Source organism: Solanum lycopersicum, chromosome 7, assembly GCF_036512215.1.
Source record: "Solanum lycopersicum chromosome 7, SLM_r2.1".
NCBI lineage: Eukaryota > Viridiplantae > Streptophyta > Magnoliopsida > Solanales > Solanaceae > Solanum > Solanum lycopersicum.
The window spans coordinates 3766722-3789525 of record NC_090806.1 but is presented as its reverse complement, the minus strand read 5'-3'; the positions used below and the strand labels follow the sequence as shown (position 1 = coordinate 3789525).

Sequence of the window (22804 nt, the reverse complement as noted above, 5' to 3'; positions counted from 1 at the left end):
GGGTGCTCGAGCACCCATTGATTTCTAAATTTTTTTGTATATATATATATATAGAAAATATGATATATATGTTATAATAATTTAAATGAGCGCCCATAGAACAAAAGCAGCTGTGGGTGAGTTGGTTTAAACCTCTGCGAAGCCACTGGCGAGGATAAGAATCTTGCCAGTAGCATTTTTTTTTTAAATTTTTTCCAGCGAATTTTACACCTGGAAGTGAGCATCCACAACCTCTGCGTTTAAAAAAATTATTGGTTTGTAGAGTGAATATTGACTAAAAAAATGGATAGAGAAGATATTGAGGGTCCATTGATTGAAGAAAATGTAAATAAAAATGAGATTTTGGGAGAATTAAAGAGGTTATTGGTATTAGCAGGGCCTTTAATGTCTGTTAATTTTTTACTTTCTTGTTTACAGGCTGTATGTATTATGTTTGTTGGTCATCTCGGAGAGTTATCACTTTCTGGTGCTTCAATGGCTACTTCATTTGCCTCTGTATCTGGTCTCAGCTTGTTGGTTAGTCCTTTTTTTCCTTCTTTTTATCTTATTGTTAGGCGTGCGAACAAAAGTCTCGTATTGATAGCTGAAAAGATTAAGACTTTTTGAGGAAAAAACACGCAAGTTTGGTCCAAAACGGATAATATCACTATTTCGTTATTGTGCTCTTGGTGTTTGAAGAAATGTCTGTTCCATTAGTTAAAGTTATGGTAAAGTGTGTGAACATCTCGTCTAAAAACTTAAAAGCTATTAGAGGGATCATATTTTTATTATTTAATAATATGTCAACTCGCCCCTCGTGTGCGGGCCTGACTTTCTTTCTTGAGCCAAGCACTCTGCTAGCTCTGATATCATATTAAAGTGTGTGATCATCTCATCTAAAAATTTAAGCTATTAGAGGAAACACACTTTTATTATTTAATAATATTATCAACAAGCTCTCATGTTACTAAGGGGATATTTGTTACTACATTAAACTATTGTTTGGTCATACATTTTGAAACTTTGAAAAGTTGGAGTGTTTAAAGTTGTGATTTTTGGAATTTGAAGTTGTGTTTGGACGTGCATTTTACTTGGAAAATATTTGAAGTTATGTGATTGGAAGTCTCAAATGTTGGTCTGAGCTGGTTTTGAGAACTGAATAATATCTAAATCTTATCAAAGTTTATGGCTTAACAGATATTTGAAGATAAAATTTTCAAAAAATCTACTTGAATGCTAAATGGAATTTTACCATGTTGGACATGTTGAGTGAGTGTTTCATGTAGATCAATATACACTAAATACTAGGAAGGAGCTTGTAAGAGATTCCCCTTTTATCTCTATATATCATACTTCGTCTTGCTAGAGCAGCTGGGATTGGCGAGCGCGTTGGACACTTTATGTGGGCAATCATATGGAGCAAAGCAGTATCATATGCAAAGGGCAATGCTTGTTCTTCTACTGGCTAGTGTATTTGGGCTAATGCAGGACATGTTCTTGTATTATTGGGACAAGATCAGGAAATAGCAGCTGAAGCAGGAAGTTATGCGCGATATATGAATTCCAACTGTTTTCGCGTATGCACTTCTTCAATGTCATATTAGATTTCTACAAGCACAAAAAAATGTGATCCCTATGATGTTCAGCGCGGGGATCACTACTTTACTGCATATATTCACTTGTTGGATTCTGGTGTTTAAATCTGGTCTAGGCAACAAGGGGTGCTGCTCTGGCTAATTGTATTTCCTACTGGATTAATCTCTTGTTGCTAGCAGTATATGTAAGAATATCGCCGTCCTGTTATGCTCTGGTAGTGTTCTTAATTTATGTGAAACCGTATATTTTCAATCGCCCTTTCAAAATGAACGAATGAAAACAAAATATCTTTGCTTTTTCTTGACGACAGCTTAGAGATTTGGTCATTTGAAATGATGGTTCTGTTGTCCGGACTTCTTCCAAATCCAAAGCTAGAAACGTCGGTTCTTTCAATCAGGTTGGACTTCATTCTTAGACACACTAATACAAATCTCAAGCTGACATCTCAACGGGTTGCTATATTTGAATTGTTTCAGCCTTAATACATGTTCCATGGTGTATATGATACCTCTAGGACTAAGTGGTGCCACGAGGTGAATTTCTAACGTCGTTAATTTTTTTCCTTTATATGGTTCTTCATTAGTTTGTATACTTTAATTTGTTTTCTCCTCAGCTGCTCAGCATAAGAGTCTCAAATGAACTAAGCAGCTAGTACTGCACTATTCTTGGTGGCTACAGAAGGGGTTATTGCAGCAATAGTGTTGATTGCCGTTCGTTAACTGTGGGGCTACTGTTATAGCACTGAGGAAGAAGTAGTGTCATAGGTAGCACAGATGCTAGTCTTGCTAGCAGGATCCCACTTTTTAGATGGCATTCAATCTGTACTTTCAGGTTCGTTCAAATTTTTACTATACGAGTGTCCTGCCTCTATGTTTCAACAATCTCGACTACTAAAAAAAAAGCTTGAGGAGGCTAGACGGTTATGTTGTCCGTACTCTCCAAAAATGTTGTCAGATACCCCAAAAATGAACTACTTATCAAGGATAACACGCACCTGACAACACTTTTGAAGTGTTCGAGCAAATTTGAAATAGCTAATGCAGCAGTTTGATTAGCTAATCGAGAGAGTGGGTTCTGAAGCGTATATCTATCTCTATCTACACTTGTTTTTCACACACACACGTACATATATTTTCCCCTGGAACTCTGTGTTCTACGAGCTCACGAACCCATTCTCTGAGTTCTGCTGAATCTGCAAACCCATGGTCGGATTTGCCACTAGAGTTGAATGACTAGATGAGCTTATCACCTATCAAAATCCAGGTACTGCGCGAGGGTGTGGATGGCAAAAGATTGGGGCACTTATCAACTTGGGAGCTTATTACCTTTTCGGAATACCTGCTGGTGTTATATTAGCTTTTGTCTACCATTTAGGTGGAAAGGTACGTACTCCTTCAAGCTTCTCATTTTCTTAGCATATCCGTCTTTCGAAAGTATGAAAAAAATCTTCAAAGATGATATGATTTTCAGGGACTATGGTTGGGAATCACTCTTGCCCTTTTTGCACAAGCACTACTTCTTTTAATAGTTACTCTTCCGACAAATTGGGAAAAAGAGGTAATTTCCACTTGAACTCTTCTCAATAGCATTCTTGAATTGTGTTATCAACTCATCTAAAAGTTTAAACGGTTAAGGAGAACTCGCTTTTAGTTACTTAATTATATTATGTCTCAACATAGATCTCCAGTGTTTGATTTCTTATCTAGAACGCCGAGTTTTATGAAGTATAATGTAGGTCTTCTTTTTTTGGGTTTTGTAGGCAAAGAAGGCAGCTGATAGGGTGACTTCTGAGTTAGCTAACATAGAATAAAGTGCAGAATGAAATGGGGCGGGACGGATTGAGCTTAACGCGAAAAATTTTGTTTGTGTTTAATCAAATATATGAAATTAAACAAGGCATTGAGAATTTGGAGAATAATATATATATATTTGATGATTCATTCATTATTTATTGCAAAAAGAAATGAAACATTTTTATTATTTTATATACTACAAAAGAAGTCTTGTCTACATCAAACACTTTTAACATGAGAATATAATTGGGAGAATCATATCCATTGGTTAATATAGTCTTTTTTTTTCTTCATTCAATTATACTGGATCCCTATTATCTTATATAATAAAATAATAAAATTAAATAAAAAAAATTGAATCAAACCAAGTTAATTTTGATTCAAATTAGATGATAGGTTTTTTCAAAACAATATATTTAAATAATGCAAAACTAAATCGAAGTGAAGCACATAGTTGAAGTTACTAGCTGAAGTCAAGTTACTAATTATGAGGGAGAAGTACACATAGTTGAAGCTGACATGTTAACTGACAGTTGTGTGCTCCTAGCTTCTTCTGTGTGCGGTGAATATATGAACTACATTTGACTATATGTTGCTACAAATCCTCAGTATGTTCGAATAAAAATTCAATATTTTCGTCACATATCCTCTCTTGCTCTCTTGATATCGGAAGAAGAGAAAGTCTTGCATGAAAGAGAAGAGCTTGTCAAGTTAGCTAAAGATGACCTGCCTGACCCCATGAACGAAAGGACACATTTCGGAAATGGTGCAGGCAAGTCATCCTTGGCTACCAAATAAGACTCTTTTCATCATGCTAGACTCCTCTTCTCATTAATTCGACCCCTTTGTAAATTACATCCTCCATTATAGTTTGACTACTTGGTACAAAATTTAAAAAAAAAAAAAACTTTTGATACTTCTGATAATTATAAACATGTTATAACATTTTTATGACTATATAGAACGTTTAACATTTGAAACCTGTGGCCTTAATAAACATGTCATAATATTTGTCTTGTTACAAAAAACTTTTCGTTAGAGTAAAAGATGAGAAGGACAAACATAACTATTTTCAAATTTAAAAGTGTGTCATTCGACTAAAAAAATGAAAGTTTATTACATAAATCGAAACAGAAAAAACGAGTGAAGAGAAAGTTCTTGCATGAAAGAGGAGAGCATGTCAAGGTAGCCAAGGAGACTGCCTGAAACCAACCAATAAAAGGTCACCATTATATTAATAATGATATAATTAAAAACCTTATAAGTAATATTGGAGCAGGCAAGTCATCCTTGGCTACTAAACAATAATATAACTCTCCTCTTCATGTAAGACATCTCTTCTTTTTTCATATATATATATATATATATATATATATATATATATATATATATATATATATATATTTAGATGTTTGCTATATGGCAAGTTAGTCACATCTATTTATAGTCACAACAAATTAGTAAAAATGGAGAAATAAGCATCTCTTGAATAATTGATTTGACTTTTGGTTTCTTAGTTATATTATTTGATTTCCCAAATTGGAATAAGTTCTCTTCTTTAGTGGCAATGTATTGTATCCCAATAGTATACCATAGAACAATAAACTCAATGATGTAAAGCATACCAAGCATGTATTGACCATGGAGTAATTATAAACGGATATCGAACTTCAGTTTCTAAAGAACTTATAGATTTCGTTAAGAATGTTCAAAATTTACAGTAACATATAAATATGAAAAACAATTTTTAACCTAGGGAAAAGGGTCTGATATACCCCTCAATTTTGTCATTTGGAGCTGATATACCCCTCGTTATAAAAGTGGCTCATATATGTCCTTACCGTTATACAAACGACTCACATATACCCTGTCGTTACAAAATGGCTCACATATACCCTTCATTTAACGGATGTTAAAAAATTAGTTTTAAGTTTATATTTATTACTTCTAATTTTTTTTAAAAATGATTTAGGGGTATATATGATTCTTCTATCGAAGTTCAAGGTATATTTTAATTTTTTTTGATACATAAATTATTTTTTGACTTCTTTTATTATAATTATTTGAGTTTCTTATTCTTATTTTGTTTTTTTCTTTCATTCCTTAGTTTAAAGAAAAAAAATTAAACAATTTTTTTGTGTATTGTAATTTAATTTCGTATTCGAAGAAAAAATTTGGTCATCTACAATAAGTTTTACAAGAATATTAGTGAAACATAAATAAATTTGATGTCAAAATAATAATTATAAATTAGTCATTGAAACAAAAAAAGTCAAAAAAATGTTTGACGAAGATTAAATTTACTCATGTGGGATTATATTTTTTAGAAAAAAAAATAAAAATTTAGATTCAAATTATTTTTTTTTTCATTTTCGTTAGAGGAAAAGGGTATGTGTGAGCCATTTGTTTACAAGCAGCGTATATATGAGCTACTTTCATAACAAAGGGTATATCAGCTCTAAATGACAAAGTTGAGAGGTATATCAGACCCTTTTCCCTTTAACCTATATACTTCGTACAATTTTCTCTATACATAGTATAGGTTTTTGATGAAAGGTGTCTGACGAGCCACAGTTAGCTATATGTGGCTACGTCATTGTCACTAGACATCAATTCAATTGCTAAAGAATACAGAATAACGAAAATAAATATCAATCTATTTGAAAGACAAAACATAGAATGTGCGCAAATTATAAAGTAGAGTCCAACTAAATTTGGGACTAAAAAGCATATTTGTTTTTTGGGGTCAAATTATCCAATAAGATTATTGTTCTGTATATATGTGACTTTTCAATATAAATAATAAAGGAAAAATCAAATAAATGTGTCATGGGCTTTAAATTCTTTCAATTCCATAGATTTGATTCGAATTTATCAGATTCTGTAAGAACAAATTAGTCAAAATTCCCAAGGAAGACCAATTTTACTAACATAAAAGGAGCCAAGCAACTTTATAATAATATGTATTTGCTTATGATATTTATATGACAAATATGTTAGGAACTACTTTTGTTAGAAAAATATCGACTAATTTTTTTTGTTCGTAACTTACTACAAACTCAATTCCATTTGTATGATATTTTTCGTTAAAAATATAATATGTTCTATCGTTTCTATCCAAAAGATGTGATTGGTGGTTTGATACATAATATTGTAGATTTTTTTTTATAAAAGAAAATAGCTCATGATAACTCTATGTAACATTGAGTGATTTTTGTTAGGATCGAATCCACACGCACTTGATGAATGAAGAACACAAGAACTTTCGAGAGAGGAGATGAGAGATCTAGAGAAAGAAAGAGAGAAACCAATAGTTCGTGATAACACCTCGTGGGTAAACTTCCACGGCGGTGAGGTATATATTTATAATTCAGAGTATGAACAGTTACAGAGAATAAATGGAGAATGAACCGCGTGAACATTAATATATGACAGTACATCAAATATTAATCATGCTTCACAACCTAATAATTTTGACCACCTTGAGGTGTGGTAGAATGATGGATCCTTTACAGCCTTAAACAACAGTCTCGAATTTGAGTCTTAGAAGTAAAGAAAGTTTATGTGATACAAATCGAAATTAATCGAGTCAGTAAAATTGCTTGAAGACAAGGTGAGTGCAAGTGTCTTTATGAATGAATAGAACTTATTCTCATTTGAGAAATCAAAAGACCAAAGTCAAAGAAAATAAAGTAACTTTTGCCACAGATGCTTTAGTTCTCCATTACTATTTGCTATGGATATAACTTAGCAAGTAACATCATCTATTATTTTTTTAGTTTACTTCGATATTATTTTATTAATTATAAGTGACGAATGAATAGGTTAAGTTGAATTTGGGGAATAAATATACTGAGTTACTAAGAGCCTGTTTGGTTCAGCTTAAAAGCTGGTCAAACTGACTTAAAAGCTGGGTTTTTGACTTATTTAGCTGTTTGACAATACTCAAAATAACTTATTTTAAATTAAAAAAAACTTATTTTAATCCAAAAGTTAAAAGCTGGGATAGGGGTATTTTTTCTTTTTTAGCTTATAAGTTGTTTTAAGTTGACCACATTTTTATCTTTTTGCCCTTAATATTTTTATACAATCTCCAAATTATCCACATAACCCTAACATCTCTTTCTTTCATTTTTCCCTTTTCACGTTTGGCATAGCAACTTCAGTACTTTATCCAAACGCATAACTGCTTATTTTAAAAATAAGTTTCAGCACTTTCAAAAATATTTTTTTAAAGCTGCTTTTATTAAGCCCATCCAAACGGGTCCTAAATTAGCACGTCAATAATAAGTCCAAAGACTAGTTATAATCTTTAAATAAAAGCTGAAAAGTAGAAGCATATTTCTTTTTAAAGCTAAGTTATAATCTTATAAGTTTGGTTAAGTTTTATTTTTAAAATTATTTTTAATTTTTAAAATTTCTTATTTTATTTTGATGTTTATATGTTGTTATTATTTTATATTTTATGTATTGTACATTATTTTACGTATTATTATGCGGAATTAACAAAAAAAAGTAACAATAATATTTTTACAAGATTAGAAGAAAGAAAGAAAAATTCACCTTCCCAAAAAGGTACAATATTAATCAAAATTTTAAATATGTACATTTTAAGTTAATAAAAATAAAATTATTATTTTTTATAACAGATCTTGTGCAATAAATAATAATATCGAATGGACAAACAATTTGAAGCATTAATAACTAATATAAGAAAATGCCATAAATAGTCTCTTAACTATAGGATTAGGTCTAAAATGGTTCTTTAATTATACACTTATCATATTTAGTTATTCGATTATTCAAAAACTCATTAAATTTTGCCCCTTAATTATCAATTTTAATCCTTTAAGTATTTAAAAACTTATCAAGTTTGGTCTCTGTTCATTTTCTTGTACAAAATAACTTGGATTTAATTAACTGAATCTATGCCTCAAGAAATTAAAACATTTAGCCATTTTTTCTATTGTTTCTCCCTCTCTGGTACTTCTTCTTCTTCTTCAAAATAACCTTATGCATAGAACCTTAACCTCAACGATTTAAATAAAATTCACGAGGAAAAAAAATATAAGTCATAATCTTATTCAACAAAGGATAAAATGAAACATATCATTGCTACTAATGACTAAACTTTATTATAAAAAGAAAAATATTATCACCAGTTAAATTCACAGTTTGTACTCCAACGACTTTATTAAAAGAAGTTTGTTTAACTTTTTGCAGAAATTGAAATTTATAAAAATTTATTATATTTGTAATTTTTATTTTTTTTTAAAAATAGATCATTTTTATTGTTCTATTCAATTTATTTTACGTAAATAAATTTTGAGTAAATTAAATAAAATCCACACTGATTAACACATTCAAGTATGGATTCAAGTCATTAACAACAATTATATATGATTAATTTTATTCTCCATTAAATAAAATTAGGGCTTGTATCTCTTACCTCATTAATTTTATTTTGATCCATTGAGGTTATTATCATTATATAAGAGTAATTTGAAGAGAAAGGGCAGGGATAGAGAATCAACTTTAAAATGGTTAAAAATTTAATTTCATGAAGAGTTCCGTTAATATAAACCTAAATTATTTGTATTAAAAAATGCACGAAAATCAAAACATGATAAGTTTTTGAATACTTAAAAGACTAAAATCGATAATTGTATAATTAAGTAACTAAATCCAATTAGTGTATAATTAAGGAACCAAAATTAATAAATTTTTAAATAATTAAAAAAATAAATCCATTGAATATATAATTAAAAGACTTTTATGTCATTTTCCCAACTAATCTACAAGGACTTTTCATTCATTTCATTAATATAACGAAAAACTATTTTATTTCAAAATTTAAAACTATAATACAAGGAAAATTGCTTCCTCGCCAATAGTTCTTTTTTGACCATTTTTTTTTAAATCAAATACACATTTATACACATTTGATCGAGGAACAAGTTATTACAAGATTATTATTTTACTTTTAATATTGGATAAACATAACATTATAATTCTGAAATATATTCTACGGTTTTATTCTAACCAAATATGAAATTAATATGAAATTAATTATCCTCGTATTTAGGGGTGTATAAGAACCAACAGATCGATAAATCGATCAAAAAAGTGTTATTAGTTTATTACTATTGAGTTATTCATTAAAACTTCTTAATGATTTTTTTTTTTAAAAATAAAACTGTGTTATCAATTTAGTATTGGCCTTTAATATTGGATTAGAGTGCAATAATTAACTACTTTTACCTACATTTTCCCATTTAGATCACAATAATTTTTAGTTACCAATTTCACATTATGCAAAACGTTAAAATCTAAAATAAGAACTATGTTTTCCTTAATTTCTCTTTGTGTTATACTTGTATAGTTCTTTTCATATTATTTATTATTATTTCTATTTTGTGCTCATCTATAAAGTTACTTTATTGTCTTGTCTTGTCCAATCTACTAGAGATGTCATATATTTGTTTTATCGGTATATTCTTATTGATTAAACCGAAAAGCAAACCGTTAAAGACCAAAATCGATAAGCTAAAAATCAATATAAAAAAATATCTTATTGATTTGGGTATTAATTAAGCGTATTTAGAATCTGAACACCGATAAACTAAATCGATAATAAATAAATAAAAACGAAATGGCCGATTGCACACCCCTACGTCGTACGAAATGATCCCTTTGTATTTTTCCAATGAATAATAAAAGCATTGTCGTCAACATGAGTTAATGATGCAATGATAGGACTGCTTAAAATTTAATCGAATTTCAATACGAGCTTGATAAAAGCATGCATTGTCTGTTTTCCTTGATGGGAGACTTGTTGGCAGCTGGTACTACAAGAAAAATAACTTTTAGTAGCAGTAAATATACACAATAACAAAGAGTGATAAAGTCTTTACCGGATAAAGTATCGCTATATATAAGCTTTAGGAACATTTACAAAATAAAGAGTGTTAAATATCGAAAAAAAATATATTTTAAGTGACAATTAAACTATTATGTTAATTTATTGTTACTAAATATACTCTGAGTAAAAATGGATAGAGAAGATATTGTGTATCCATTGATTGAAGAAAGTGTAAAGAAAAGAGGTTATTGTTTACAGGTTATTATAATATCTTATGTAATCAAAAGGGTTGCTAATTTTGAATTATTTCAATCCTAGATGACTTGTTTTAATCTAATTTCCAATATATTCTTGAGTCGTGTTATCAACTTATTTAAAAATTTAAATTATTAGAAAAAGGTCATTCTTTTTAGTTATTTAATTATATTATATCCCAACAGATCTCCGGTGTTTGATTTTTCATATCAACGTCGAGTTATATGAAGTATGGTAATAATGCAGGTCTTTTATTGAGTTTTGTAGGCAAAGAAGCAGCTGATAGAGTGAGTCCTGAGCTAGCTAGTAGAGAAGAAAATGAAGAATGACACTATATTTGGATGGAAATGTGGCGGGGCGGGTTGAGTGTGGGTGTGTTTAAGTATGCAGGAAAATGTTTTCCTATTTACTCTTGTTTGGTTGTAATACAATTTCGAAAAAATATTTTTTGAAGCAGCTTATATTCCTAAAGATACGTCATTTGTGCATTTCGTGTTTACAACTTATGATAGGAGGAGGAATAGGACATTTTAGTTGACGTCGTTTACAAACATACACACACAAAAAAAAAACTAAGTCCTTTTTTAATATTTTTAAATTATAAGTTTCAAAAGTCATTTAATTCTTTTTTAAAATTTACATCCAATCAAATAGTGTCAGTGAGTGGCGCGGGGGTGGGGGGTGGGGGAGGGGGGGGCCTTGGGTTCAATCCCTACTCTATACTCTACTCTATCATATTCACATAAAAATAATCCGACATATTTGTAGCCACGTATTAGTAGTATCTCTACTGTTCTTAAATTTTGAGTCTGCATCTATGAATAAGAACCACATGATTAATAAATTAAAAACGAAAGAAGAGAAAGCCTTGCATGAAAAAGAAGAGCTTGTCAAGTTAGCTAAAGATGACCTGCTTGACCCCAAAAACGAAAGGACATATGAAAGACCTTTTCAAGTACGGTGCAGGCAAGTCATCCTTGGCTACCAAATAAGACTCTTCTCATCATGCTAGACTTCTCTTCTTTTAAATAAGACTTGTAACTCCGTTTCGATATTTTAACGATGACTAAAACTTCTATTTTAAAAAGATATCTTGCATAAAAGAAAAGAGCATGTCAAGATAGCCAAGGAGACTGCCTGAAACCAAATTAAAATGTGATTAAACACATTTTAGACTATGGAGCAGGCAAGTCATCCTTGGCTACTAAACAATATGACTCTCCTCTTCATGTAAGACTTCTCTTCTTTTTCTATTGAGATGATTGATATATTGTAAGTTAGCCAACTATTTATAGCCAAATAAATTAGTACTAGTTATGAAAGAAACTATATAAGCATCTTTGACTTAATTCTTTGTTTAATTTTTTTTTTCCTTTAATAATTGCTTTGACTTTGATTTCTTAGCTACATTGTCTAATTTCCCAAAATGGAATAAGTTCTCTTCATTTGTAAAGTTTACATTTACACTCACTTTATCTCTAAGTAATTCTTTTATGGGACAAGATCAAACAAAAATTATTTTTGAAGGAAATTGTCTTTGAAATATCTATAGTTTTTTCAAGAAACTCTGATGTTCTGATCAGTTCACGCACTTTGATTAATTTCACATAATACATGTATCTGTCAACAATGAGTACTAGGTAATTAACTATGGTCACCATGATTAGAACATATGAAAAGAAATCACCATATTTTTTCTCTCGAAAATGCAAATTAAACTATAGATAAAATAGGACATATGATTAATAAAGGGAAAAGATTCATATAGATGATATATACTAGTTTGAAATAGTTTTCATCTTGCTAGAGGACTTATAATATTGTTATATATCATTACAAGTATTAACTTATTTTCACTTTTATTTTTAGAATAAAAATCATTTACCTATCAATTGTTCTCAACTTATTTGAAACTGAGACGTATATATATATTTTTTTGTTAGGTTGTGGAGCCTGATTAACATTTGAGGCTGTACTATTTATTCTCCATTTATTCTCTGTAACAAAAAATACTCAATTTATTAATATATATACCCCACCGCCGTGAAAGTTTAGTCGCGGGATGTTACCACGAAATATTAATTTCTCTCTCTAGATCTCTCATCTCTTTCTTTCTAAAGTTCTTGTGTTCTTCATTCATCAAGTGTGTGGATTCGATCCTTAACATTTTTTGGGTCTAAATTAGTATGACATGCATGCACATTGACACTTAAAAATTAGTGCATGTATTTTCTCCTCTTTTTGTAGTTCCCAATACAACATAAAATTCGACCTTTTATAAATTATGATTGACCTTGATTATTTTGTGGGGCTGAAAAAATGGATTTGATGCCCAAATTTTATGTTTAAAGGGTATTCCTTCCAAACAATATGCTTTATCTAAAAAAAAGTCAAATATATTGATGATACAACTTTAGTCAAAATGGTATAAATTAATATGCAACTTTATCCAAATTTTCTGATAGCACATACATGAGCACATTTTTTTTGAAATTATTTTTAGTAATTTAAATTTAAGTTTAATGATTGAAGAAAATAGATTCATTGCTCGTATTCAATATATTTCAAGTACTATTACATGCAAGTTTCGATATTGTTATAAGAAAGTCAATCAAGTCGTAAAATATACCTTAAGAAAATGTAGTATTACAAAGGTATAATACTTAAACATGACCCTTGGATTGGTTTCAATTTGTAACTATGACCTTTAATTTTGGGTGCGCACAAGTATTGAGCAAATAGACACATTCATCTTACGGCACCCTACATTGCAATTTTGTATCCTACGTGGCGTCCTGTGTGTATTATGTCAGGTAGGATACATATTGTGTCTACTTATTCAATTTTATGTAAGTTTAAGTGTCTACTTGTACACACTCAAAGTTGGACGGCATAGTTATCTGTTGAAGCCAAGTTAAGGAGCATGTTTATGTATTATGTCTATTACAAATAAGGAGCGGCTTATTTTTGCGTAAGTTCACCTCCATTCGATAACTATTGAACCTTATAGACTTGATCTCATACAAATGAAATTCCCGAGCTTATTCTCCCCTCAGCTTTATGTTAATTTAGGTCTTATGCCTAACTCACGGCCCAAAAGCTAGTTCAAAATTAGGAGTCCAGTCATCTCATTAAACCCAACCTCACCCCATTTCTTAGCATCTGGTGTGCGTGCATTATTTTTTATTTTTGGAGGCCCCACATTGGGTGAAAAATGACACCTCATGACGCCCAGTACTTAGCATCTGGTGCATGAGCAATTTTGATTGTCAAGCCACCAATGGAGGCCCCACATTGGGTGAAAATCACACCCCTGCTCTGATATCATGTCTAATTAGGTCTTACGTCAAATTTACACTCCAAAAACTAGCTCAAAGAGAGGAGGATTGTCAAGTCACCAATGTAGGACTTTTGTCATTCGTATTCATTTTAATAAATTGATATATAAAGGTCCCTCTACCATAAAGATGATAATGGAAAAGAAATTATAAAGCTGAGTTAATAGTAGATATTAGAAAGGTATGACTCCATGCAATGTGAAAGGACACATAAGAAAGAAAGAATTGAGGGAGTGGATTATAAGATGGAAAATCATTCACCAAAACAAAATGAAAAGTTCATTTATTTTCCATGTCAACAAAATAATTCTTCTTTTCTATAAGGTTGACAATTGAGTTTGCAAAAATATATAAAATAATAATTGATCCTTTAATTTGGAGAACAGTATTCACTCAATTTCAATCCAAAATCATAAAGAATATATTCCAAAATATGAGTTGAGATCAATTTGAAAGAACAAAAAAGCAAAAATAATAATAAAAAAATAATTAAGATCATACAAGGGCAATATTATTATTTTTTTCACTTTTTCCCCCCTTCTTGAAGCTATAAATAGAGACATTGATAGACAAACTAAATGCATCACATATTTGTACAAGTTAGATAACATTATTGAAGAGGGGTTTTACATGAAGTTGAGAGTATTGTTTAGTAGCCAAGGATGACTTGCCTACTTCATTTGATATATAGTTTAAAATAATAATATTGACAATATTTGTCATTTGGTCGTAGGCAAGTTATCCTGGCTATCTTGACATGCTCGTAATTTTTCATGTAAGACCTTATCTTCTATGGCTTTTTTTTTCTCTGATCGGATCATGCTTATCTTTTCTGTATAAATCTATTGCTCTAATTTCTTGAAACTTATAAGTTTTTTTTATTCAATTTCATGTTGAAAAATGATGCAAATATATTTTTTTTTATTGTGAAATATTATCATACATGCACTAATAAAATATTATCATACATGCACCAATAATATATGTATGATTAAATTATTTTTATGCATATATATTAGATGTTAAACTGCTTTAACTTCTTTTTATGTTTATTTTTTCATACTTTAAACTTCTTAATTAAACAAAAATTTCAACTTTGTCACTGTATCATAGATACTGAAATTTTATTAATATTTAATAATAAAGGTTCTATGACCTCTTCACCTAAGTATTCTTGGATTAACATAACTTGTTCCTCAATGAAATAGTTTAGTAAAGCAATAAATTTTTTTTAGTGAATTACCATCATTATAACTCCTTTTAAGGCCAAAAATATTTGAGATATGTAAAAAGAAAATTAAAAAAGAACATTACTATTCAAAATGCACTATACATTAAAAGGGGTAAAAAGGTAGTTAATGACCAATATCTTACTTTACCAAGTTACATTGTGATGAGATGGTTAAATTTCTTTATTTTTAATCAAATCTTTCGATTTCAAGCTCTTAGAAATGAAAAGAATCTCATTAGAAATGTTACTCCTGCAATACGTAAATTCAAATTTAATCGAAACTCGAGTCTCAGTGTGAATAGCAATACTCACGTGTGGACCAAAAAAATATTGATACATGAGAAAGTTTGTCAAAATATTTCTTAAAAGACTTGTTTCTATTTGAAATGTTATTGATCAACCTAAGTTTGCTCCCAATTGATGTAATTTATTATTGCTAAATTTAAAATATTTGATCGAATTGATTAGCTTTTTCATTTGTTATATCTAGAGTCGTCATTATTAGAGAGATAAAATAGAATACTAAGCTAAGACCAAAGTAGTAAAATGTAAGTACAAAGTTGTGTGTGCAAATAACAAGTTCTAATAAGTTTTAACCAAAGTTACAATTAATTTTTACAAGAAGTCAAACTTAAATTATATATCATCAAATTTATACTAAAACCAACAAAATAATAAGAGACACCATATGCAACAAAAATTATGTCGAAACCTACAATCAAATTTTTTTCCTATATCGATCAGATCTTCAGTTTCAGATTCACCATTACAATTTTTTCCATTTGCGCGATTCTCTCTATGTACATTGATAATGTTGTCCAAGAGTATGTCTATTTTATTACGAGCTTTCATAAGTTTAGATTTCATCCCACTAATCCCATGTAGAAATGTTTTCGATGAACAGTGAAAATGAAACGATGTGATGAAACTCCATATCTTAGTAGAAGAAATTAAAGAAAGGTAAAAGTCGATTTGATGTATTTTTCATGTTTTGATGGTTACTTATATAGTGGCTACACTTTTATGTGGAACACACTTGGAATGTTAATTTTTCTTTGGAGGGGAGTTAAATAAGTAATTTGTACTTGATGGTGTGTTTGACGGAAAAAAATGTTTTTTTAGAAAATATTTTTAAAAAAAATAAATGATCAATATTTTATTTTTTTTCTAGTGTTTGGTATGCAAGTGATAATCTAACAAAATTTTACGGGAATAAAATAGAGTGCGGAGTGGAAAAGATATAACGTCATTATGTTTTCAAACATTTTGACAAATCAAACATAAGAATTTTGATTTTATTTAGATCATAGTAAATTTTCTTTCAGGTTATCGATTCGCTTTTTAGAATAGTATACATGTAATTATTTTTCAAAATTTTTAATTAGCTAACATACATGTGTCCAGTTTTTAATTAATTAAGTGGGGAAAAAAAGTTCTAAGTGAAAAAATGTTGAAAATTAAAAAGGTGAATAGTAATGTATATTGTTCAAAGATGCATACATAAAAAGACACATAATTTTCAAAACAAATTTAATAATCATTGAATAAAATAAAACATTTCGAAATGTATGCCATTTTGTTTCATCAGTGATGATGTAATAGCTCCGGAAATATTTTTAATGTGGAAAATACGTTTGATGGTAAAAAGATATACTCTGAGAATTAAGTTCAGATGAACCTGATAATTTAAGATATGTATTTCGTTGAATTTTTATTTTAACATGAGTAATTTATAGGCACTGTGTACTAACAATTTTGAAATTATTAATCACATGATAAAATAACAAAATTGACAAAAAATATAATACCAAAGGAAAATTAAATCAAAGGAAATTAAGTTTTGATAAAAATAAATAAATTAATTGACTTTTGTCCCCCAAATGAAATTAAATCAAAGTCAAGGGAAAATCTTTACCTGATTTGAAATGTATGCCATTTTGTTTCATCATTGATGATGTACTAAGGAAAACATAAACAAATACGAAATAAAATGTGAGATAATTTTATTTTATATCGAATTGATTAGTTTTTTACGATATAAGTAATTTTGAGTTTATATATGCCACATGATACTCAATATGTGATAACATTTTTGAGATTATTAATCACGATTTATAGAATAAAATAACGAATTTCTTGTGAAGTTCAATTTTTCAGAAAAAATTACGTTAAAATTGAAGATTAATATTTCAATCTTGAAAAAGCAACCAAAAAAAATAATTAAGATAATTAAAATGACAAGTGCTAACAAAAACACCAATGTAATGTAGAAAATTATAATGTTTTTGTTGTATTTTTATGAAGACAAAGTCACATGAATGTTAGTTGTTACAAGACAAATTTAAAAAGAACTTGATTTTACATCAGATGAAATAAACAATATTCATATTCAATTTTTACATCAACTTATATGATTAAATCATATGTGATAATTGATAAATTGGAAAACAGCAACTATTTGGAGTTAATTTTCACTTGTGAAATTTTAAACTTCAGAGTTGGTGGTCTATAGTAATCGTTTTCTCCACTAGCAATCAAGTTCACAAAACGGAGTTTATAAAACCCCCGTATATTAATAATAAAGAAAACTTTCGATTTCAAGCTCTAAAAAATGAAAAAAAAATCTAATTAGAATCGTTACTCCTGCGATATGATAATTTAAATTTAATCAAGAGTCGAACCTTAATATGAATATTTATACTCAAGTGTGGACAAAAAAAAATATTGATACATGAGAAATTTTGACAAAATATTTTTTAAAAAAAAAACTTGTTTCTATTTGATATGTTATAGATATGGCAGCACTAGTATTCCATCACGATTAAAGCCTAAGTTTGATCCCAATTGTTGTAATTTATTATAGTATAATTTAAAATAATTAATCGAACGGATCGATTTTTTCATTTGTTATACCTACCGTCGTCATTATTAGAGAGATAAAATAGAGTACTAAGCTAAGACCAAAGTAATAAAATGTAAATACAAAGTTATATGTGCAAATAACAAGTTCAAATAAATTTTAGGGAAAATGCACAAGTACCCCCTCAACCTATGCCCGAAATCTCAGAGACACACTTATACTATACTAAGGTTCTATTACCCCTGAACTTATTTTATAAGTAATTTTCTACCCCTTATTAGCTTACGTGGCACTAGTTTGAAGAAAAAAAAGTCAACCATCGTTGGACCCACAAGATAGTGTCACGTAGGCTAAAAAGGGGTAAAAAATTATTAATAAAATAAGTTCAGGGAGGTAATAAAACCTTAGTATAGTATAACTTTTTACTTGAAGTCAAACTTAAATTATAAATCATCAAAATTATACTAAAACCAACCAAACAATAAGAGAGACCATATGCAACAAAATTATGTTGAAACCAACAATCAAATTTGTTTTTCCTATATAATAAGCATCACTAATAATTGAAAGCATAAGTCAAAATTTAACCACCATGAAAAGTCATCCATTTATTTGATCTATTATTCATCATGATATACATGACCAGTGTAGTACCTTTAGATTCAAACGAATCCATACATATTATATTACAAACTCAAACTCAGTAAGCTATGTGTAGCGATCAAGTAGAGATCATTCTCTCTTCTCGCAGTTATTCCATTTGATTTTGTCATGTCGAATTCCCTCAAATTAGTTCCCTGTGGAAGTTTCCAATCAAACTTGTAAAGCAAATAGGCTAATGGTAGAGTAACAAGAGCTATACCAAAATGTATTCCTGGACACATTCGTCTTCCTGCTCCAAACGGCAGAAACTGAAAGTGATTTCCCGTAAATTCAATAGAACTATTCTCGAATCTCTCCGGTACGAAACATTCGGGTTTTTCCCAACTCATGGGATCCCTTCCTATTGCCCATACATTAACCAAGACTTTACTTTTCAACGGTACAGTGAATCCATCTATCTTTGTTTCCTCCCTACATTCTCGAGGGACCAATAAAGGAGTTGGAGGATGTAACCTGAGTGTCTCTTTGATTACCAACTTTAGGTAATTAAGCTTTTCAAGGACAGTATCGTCATTACATGTTTCCTTTCCTTTAAAAACTTCTCTCACTTCGGCTTGTGCTTTGGCTATGACACTCGGACTCTTCATCATTTCTGATAATGCCCAAATAGCGGTTGAACATGGCGTTTCTGACCCTGCTACAAACATGTCCTGCACCATATATATTAAATAGACCATAAGCTAAAAGGAAAACAATTCTATCGAAAAATGAAACTTACAAGAATAATTGCTTTGATATTGTCATTTGTTAGAGGGAATTGAAATTCGCCACTCTCCATCACTCTTAAAAAGACATCGATCAGATCTTCAGTTACAGACTCACCGTTGCAATTTTTTCCATTCGCGCGATTCTCTCTATGCACATTGATAATGTTGTCCAAGAGTATGTCTACTTTAGTACGAGCTTTCATAAGTTTAGATTTCATCCCACTAATCCCATGTAGAAATGTTTTCGAAGGGTACAAATCAGCCAACTCAAATCCTCTAGATAATGACACTGCTTGTTGAATCGACATTACTAACTCATTCTGATTTTTATATGTTTTTCCAAATATTGACCTACATGTCGAAGCATTCATAAACAGAAAAAGTTTTTTTGATAAGTTGATTGGCGAACCTATCGTTGAGCCGATAGATGATAGAAGATTTGAGAGTTCATCGTAATGAATTGAGCTAAAAGACTTAACCATCTTGGCACTAAGTAACTCCAACATACTCAGTTTACGCATATGTCTCCAGTAATCACTATATGGGGAAAAGGCAATATCTTTACAATTATAACAAATAATTTTTCCCAACATGGTTACTGACCTAGATGCAAAGGCGAGGTCATGAGTTCTTAGAATTTGTTTGGCCATGTGTTGGGAGGACACAACTACTGTAGGAACTTCTCCGAGTTGTAAGTACATAATTGGTCCATATTTTTGTGACAAGTTTCGGAGAACTCGATGAGATGTTCCACGTGTCAAGTGGTGTACACTTCCAATAATAGGTAACCTCCATGGGCCCGGGGGCAGCTTTTTCTTAAGGATTTTTGAGTTTCTGCTCCAATTTTGAATTGTTAGAAAGAGGAAGAAGATGAATAGTGAAAATGAAACGATGTGATGAAACTCCATATCTTAGTAGTAGAAGAAATTAAGAAAGGTAAAAGTCGATTTGATGGATTTTTCATGTTTTGATGGTTACTTATATAGTGGCTACACTATTATGTGGAACACACTTGGAATGTTGATTTTTCTTTGGAGGGGAGTCATATAAATAATTTGTACTTTGAAGGTGTGTTTGACGGGAAGAAAATGTTTTTCTAGAAAATATTTTTTTGAAAAATAAGTGGATATTTTATTCCTTTTCTAGTGTTTAGCATGAAAGTAATAATCTAGTAAAATTTTACGGGAATGAAATAGGGTGGGGGGTGGGAAAGAAATAATGTCGCTATCTTTTCAAACATTTTGACAAATCAAACATAAGAATTTTTATTTTATTTCGATGATAGTAAATTTTCTTTTAGGTTACCAATCCGCTTTTTAGAAAAGTCTTCGATGATAGTAAATTTTCTTTTAGGTTACCAATCCGTTTTTTAAAAAAGTCTACATGTAATTTCTTATTATTTTGAAATGTATGCCATTTTGTTTCATCAGTGATGATGTAATAGCTCTATTGTTGGAAATATTTTTAATACGAAAAACATGTTAGGTGGCACAAATTTATGCTCCAAGAATTAACTTTAGATGAAAGTGATAATTTAAGATATGTGTTTCTCTGAATTTTTATTTGTAGTATAAGTAATTCATACGCAGTGTGCACTAACAATTTTGAAATTATTAATCACATGACATAATAACAAAATGACAAAAATGTAATACCAAAGGAAATTAGGTTTTGATTAAAAAAAATTGATTGACTTTTGTCCCCCAAAGGAAATTAAATCAAAGTCAAGGGAAAATCTTTACCTGATTTGAAAATGTATGCCATTTTGTTTCATCATTGATGATGTACTAAGGAAAACATAAACAAATACGAAACAAAATGTGAGATTATTTTATTTTATATCTAATTGCTTAATTTTTTACGATATAAGTAATTTTGAGTTTATATATGCCGCACCATACTCAAATGTCGTATATCAAACAGATTTTTCTGCATTCTCATTAAATTTTGCCTTCTTTGCCTCGTAATCCTTCTTAGCAGCCCTAATTGCATCCTCAGCTAGCATACTGCAGTGAATCTTTTGAGGTGGAAGGAACAGATGTTTTGCTATCTCCCTGCAGTAAACTTAAATATCAACGACAACAACAATACCTAGTGTAGTCGCACGAGTAGACTTTAGAGAGCGCAGACCGTACCCCTATTTTTGGGAGGAAGAGAGGTTGTGTCTGATAAACCCTTGATCGGGCTCAAGGAAAAAGATTTAGCGGAAGTAAAGAATCTAGCAAGAAGCATGACAAAGCATTCTTGAAAAAGGATACAATCAAACAATACAGTAATTTGAAGATAAAGAACAGATTTGTTTTTCTTAGACTATCTGATCATCTCTATCCACAGATGATACGGAAAAAAATAAGTTGGATCAAAGAAAAACAGTAAGGGGACAGGTATTTAGAAATAAGACTAATGGGGTGGTGTATCTGTTGTTTGGGAGTTAATAATGTTGCAAAAGTTGAAGTTGAACTACGCCATGAGGTAGTCTATCCTAAAGAAAGAAACACGCTTTCATGGGGATCCTCGAAAAGCAATCGATTTCAAGATGGATCAGTTTTCTTCAAAGTATAGGTAAAGACAGTTGTGGCACAAGAAATCCAGTCTTCTAATAATGAATATATATGCTTTCAGTAAAATGACAAACGCATTAACACAAGAATAGCCGCATGATTTAGGACGCCTATTGTTCATTAGATTCAAGTGAAGTTATCAAGCAAAATGGAAATAGAACAAATTTAAACTTAGCAGGACTGGACTTGATAACCACTGCGTACTAAACTTAAGATTCACCAGGTCCTTCATATGAGCATCAATTCAGTCATAAATAATCCCTTTTACAACTGAGTCAAAAGCGAGGACAAAGAGGGAATTTGTAAAATGCTTTAAACTGCAAATATACATGCATCGTGAAAATGCTTTTACAAATAAATGCATCATACAGATAGTTTAACAAGCAATGGGGCCAGTTAGTCAATCCTCGCTTCTTTTCCTGATGTAAGTTGGCCAAGCCTCGAGTTAGAAGGGAAGTTCTTTTGGTATCCCGTAAATAGTTATGATTGCTTCTTGGTGCTAAACTAATGATACACTTGCTATCTCTCAAAAGAAAGTTGCACATATCCAGTTCCTCAAAGTAAGTTCACTCTAAACTATATTAAGAAATGAGTAGTTTTAGTTTTAAAACTCGGTCTATAATAGGCCTGGTCCTCTACTGTTTTCTACTTAAATACAAGACTTGGTACACATTCAGGACTCAAACCCATGTAGTGCCTACTACACACCCCGTGTTGTCTACATTGCCCTTTAAAATTTAAACCAAAGTACTTGTTGCATTCTGTTTTTGTTCTTCGGCAAAGTTTTCGTTCTTCTTTTTCTTTTTTTGAGTAAGTATTTTTCGGCTACGTTTCAAAAAGCTTTTCTTCCGAGGTTTCAACAAGTTCATAAAAAGAAAAGAATTCTTAAGCTCAATTCGACCATTCCTATTTTAAGGGACCACCTTCTAATTGACCTATTACAGGTGGGGATGAGATAT

General features: G+C 30.3%; 1 protein-coding gene, 2 non-coding genes and 1 pseudogene across 3 annotated transcripts; 2 read left to right on the top strand and 2 right to left on the bottom strand.

Moving 5' to 3' along the window:
• Nucleotides 1–120: 120 nt before the first annotated feature.
• On the top strand, nucleotides 121–3519 carry LOC101258569 (protein DETOXIFICATION 16-like; annotated as a pseudogene).
• A 7915-nt stretch (nucleotides 3520–11434) lies between these two features.
• MIR169b (microRNA MIR169b) lies at nucleotides 11435–11639 on the bottom strand. Its single transcript, NR_107989.1, is given in 1 exon segment — nucleotides 11435–11639. It is a non-coding gene; the product is annotated as a microRNA MIR169b (primary transcript).
• A 2799-nt stretch (nucleotides 11640–14438) lies between these two features.
• On the top strand, nucleotides 14439–14614 carry MIR169d (microRNA MIR169d). The gene is given in 1 exon segment (NR_107991.1): nucleotides 14439–14614. It is a non-coding gene; the product is annotated as a microRNA MIR169d (primary transcript).
• A 3857-nt stretch (nucleotides 14615–18471) lies between these two features.
• On the bottom strand, nucleotides 18472–20901 carry LOC101258275 (premnaspirodiene oxygenase-like). Its single transcript, XM_069299875.1, has 2 exons — nucleotides 19296–20901; nucleotides 18472–19227 (listed from the first exon to the last, which is right to left on the bottom strand). Exons 1-2 carry the CDS (start codon nucleotides 20190–20192, stop codon nucleotides 18601–18603), a joined length of 1524 nt encoding a protein of 507 aa, XP_069155976.1. The 5' UTR covers nucleotides 20193–20901; the 3' UTR covers nucleotides 18472–18600.
• Nucleotides 20902–22804: the final 1903 nt, after the last annotated feature.

Excerpts from the sequence above, each read along its gene's own strand:
- LOC101258275 (XM_069299875.1), bottom strand. The coding sequence starts at position 20,192 with ATGGAGTTTCATCACATCGTTTCATTTTCACTATTCATCTTCTTCCTC. Across the intron at positions 19,228-19,295 it reads ATATCAAAGCAATTATTCTT|GACATGTTTGTAGCAGGGTC; the intron begins GTAAGTTTCATT and ends TATATGGTGCAG.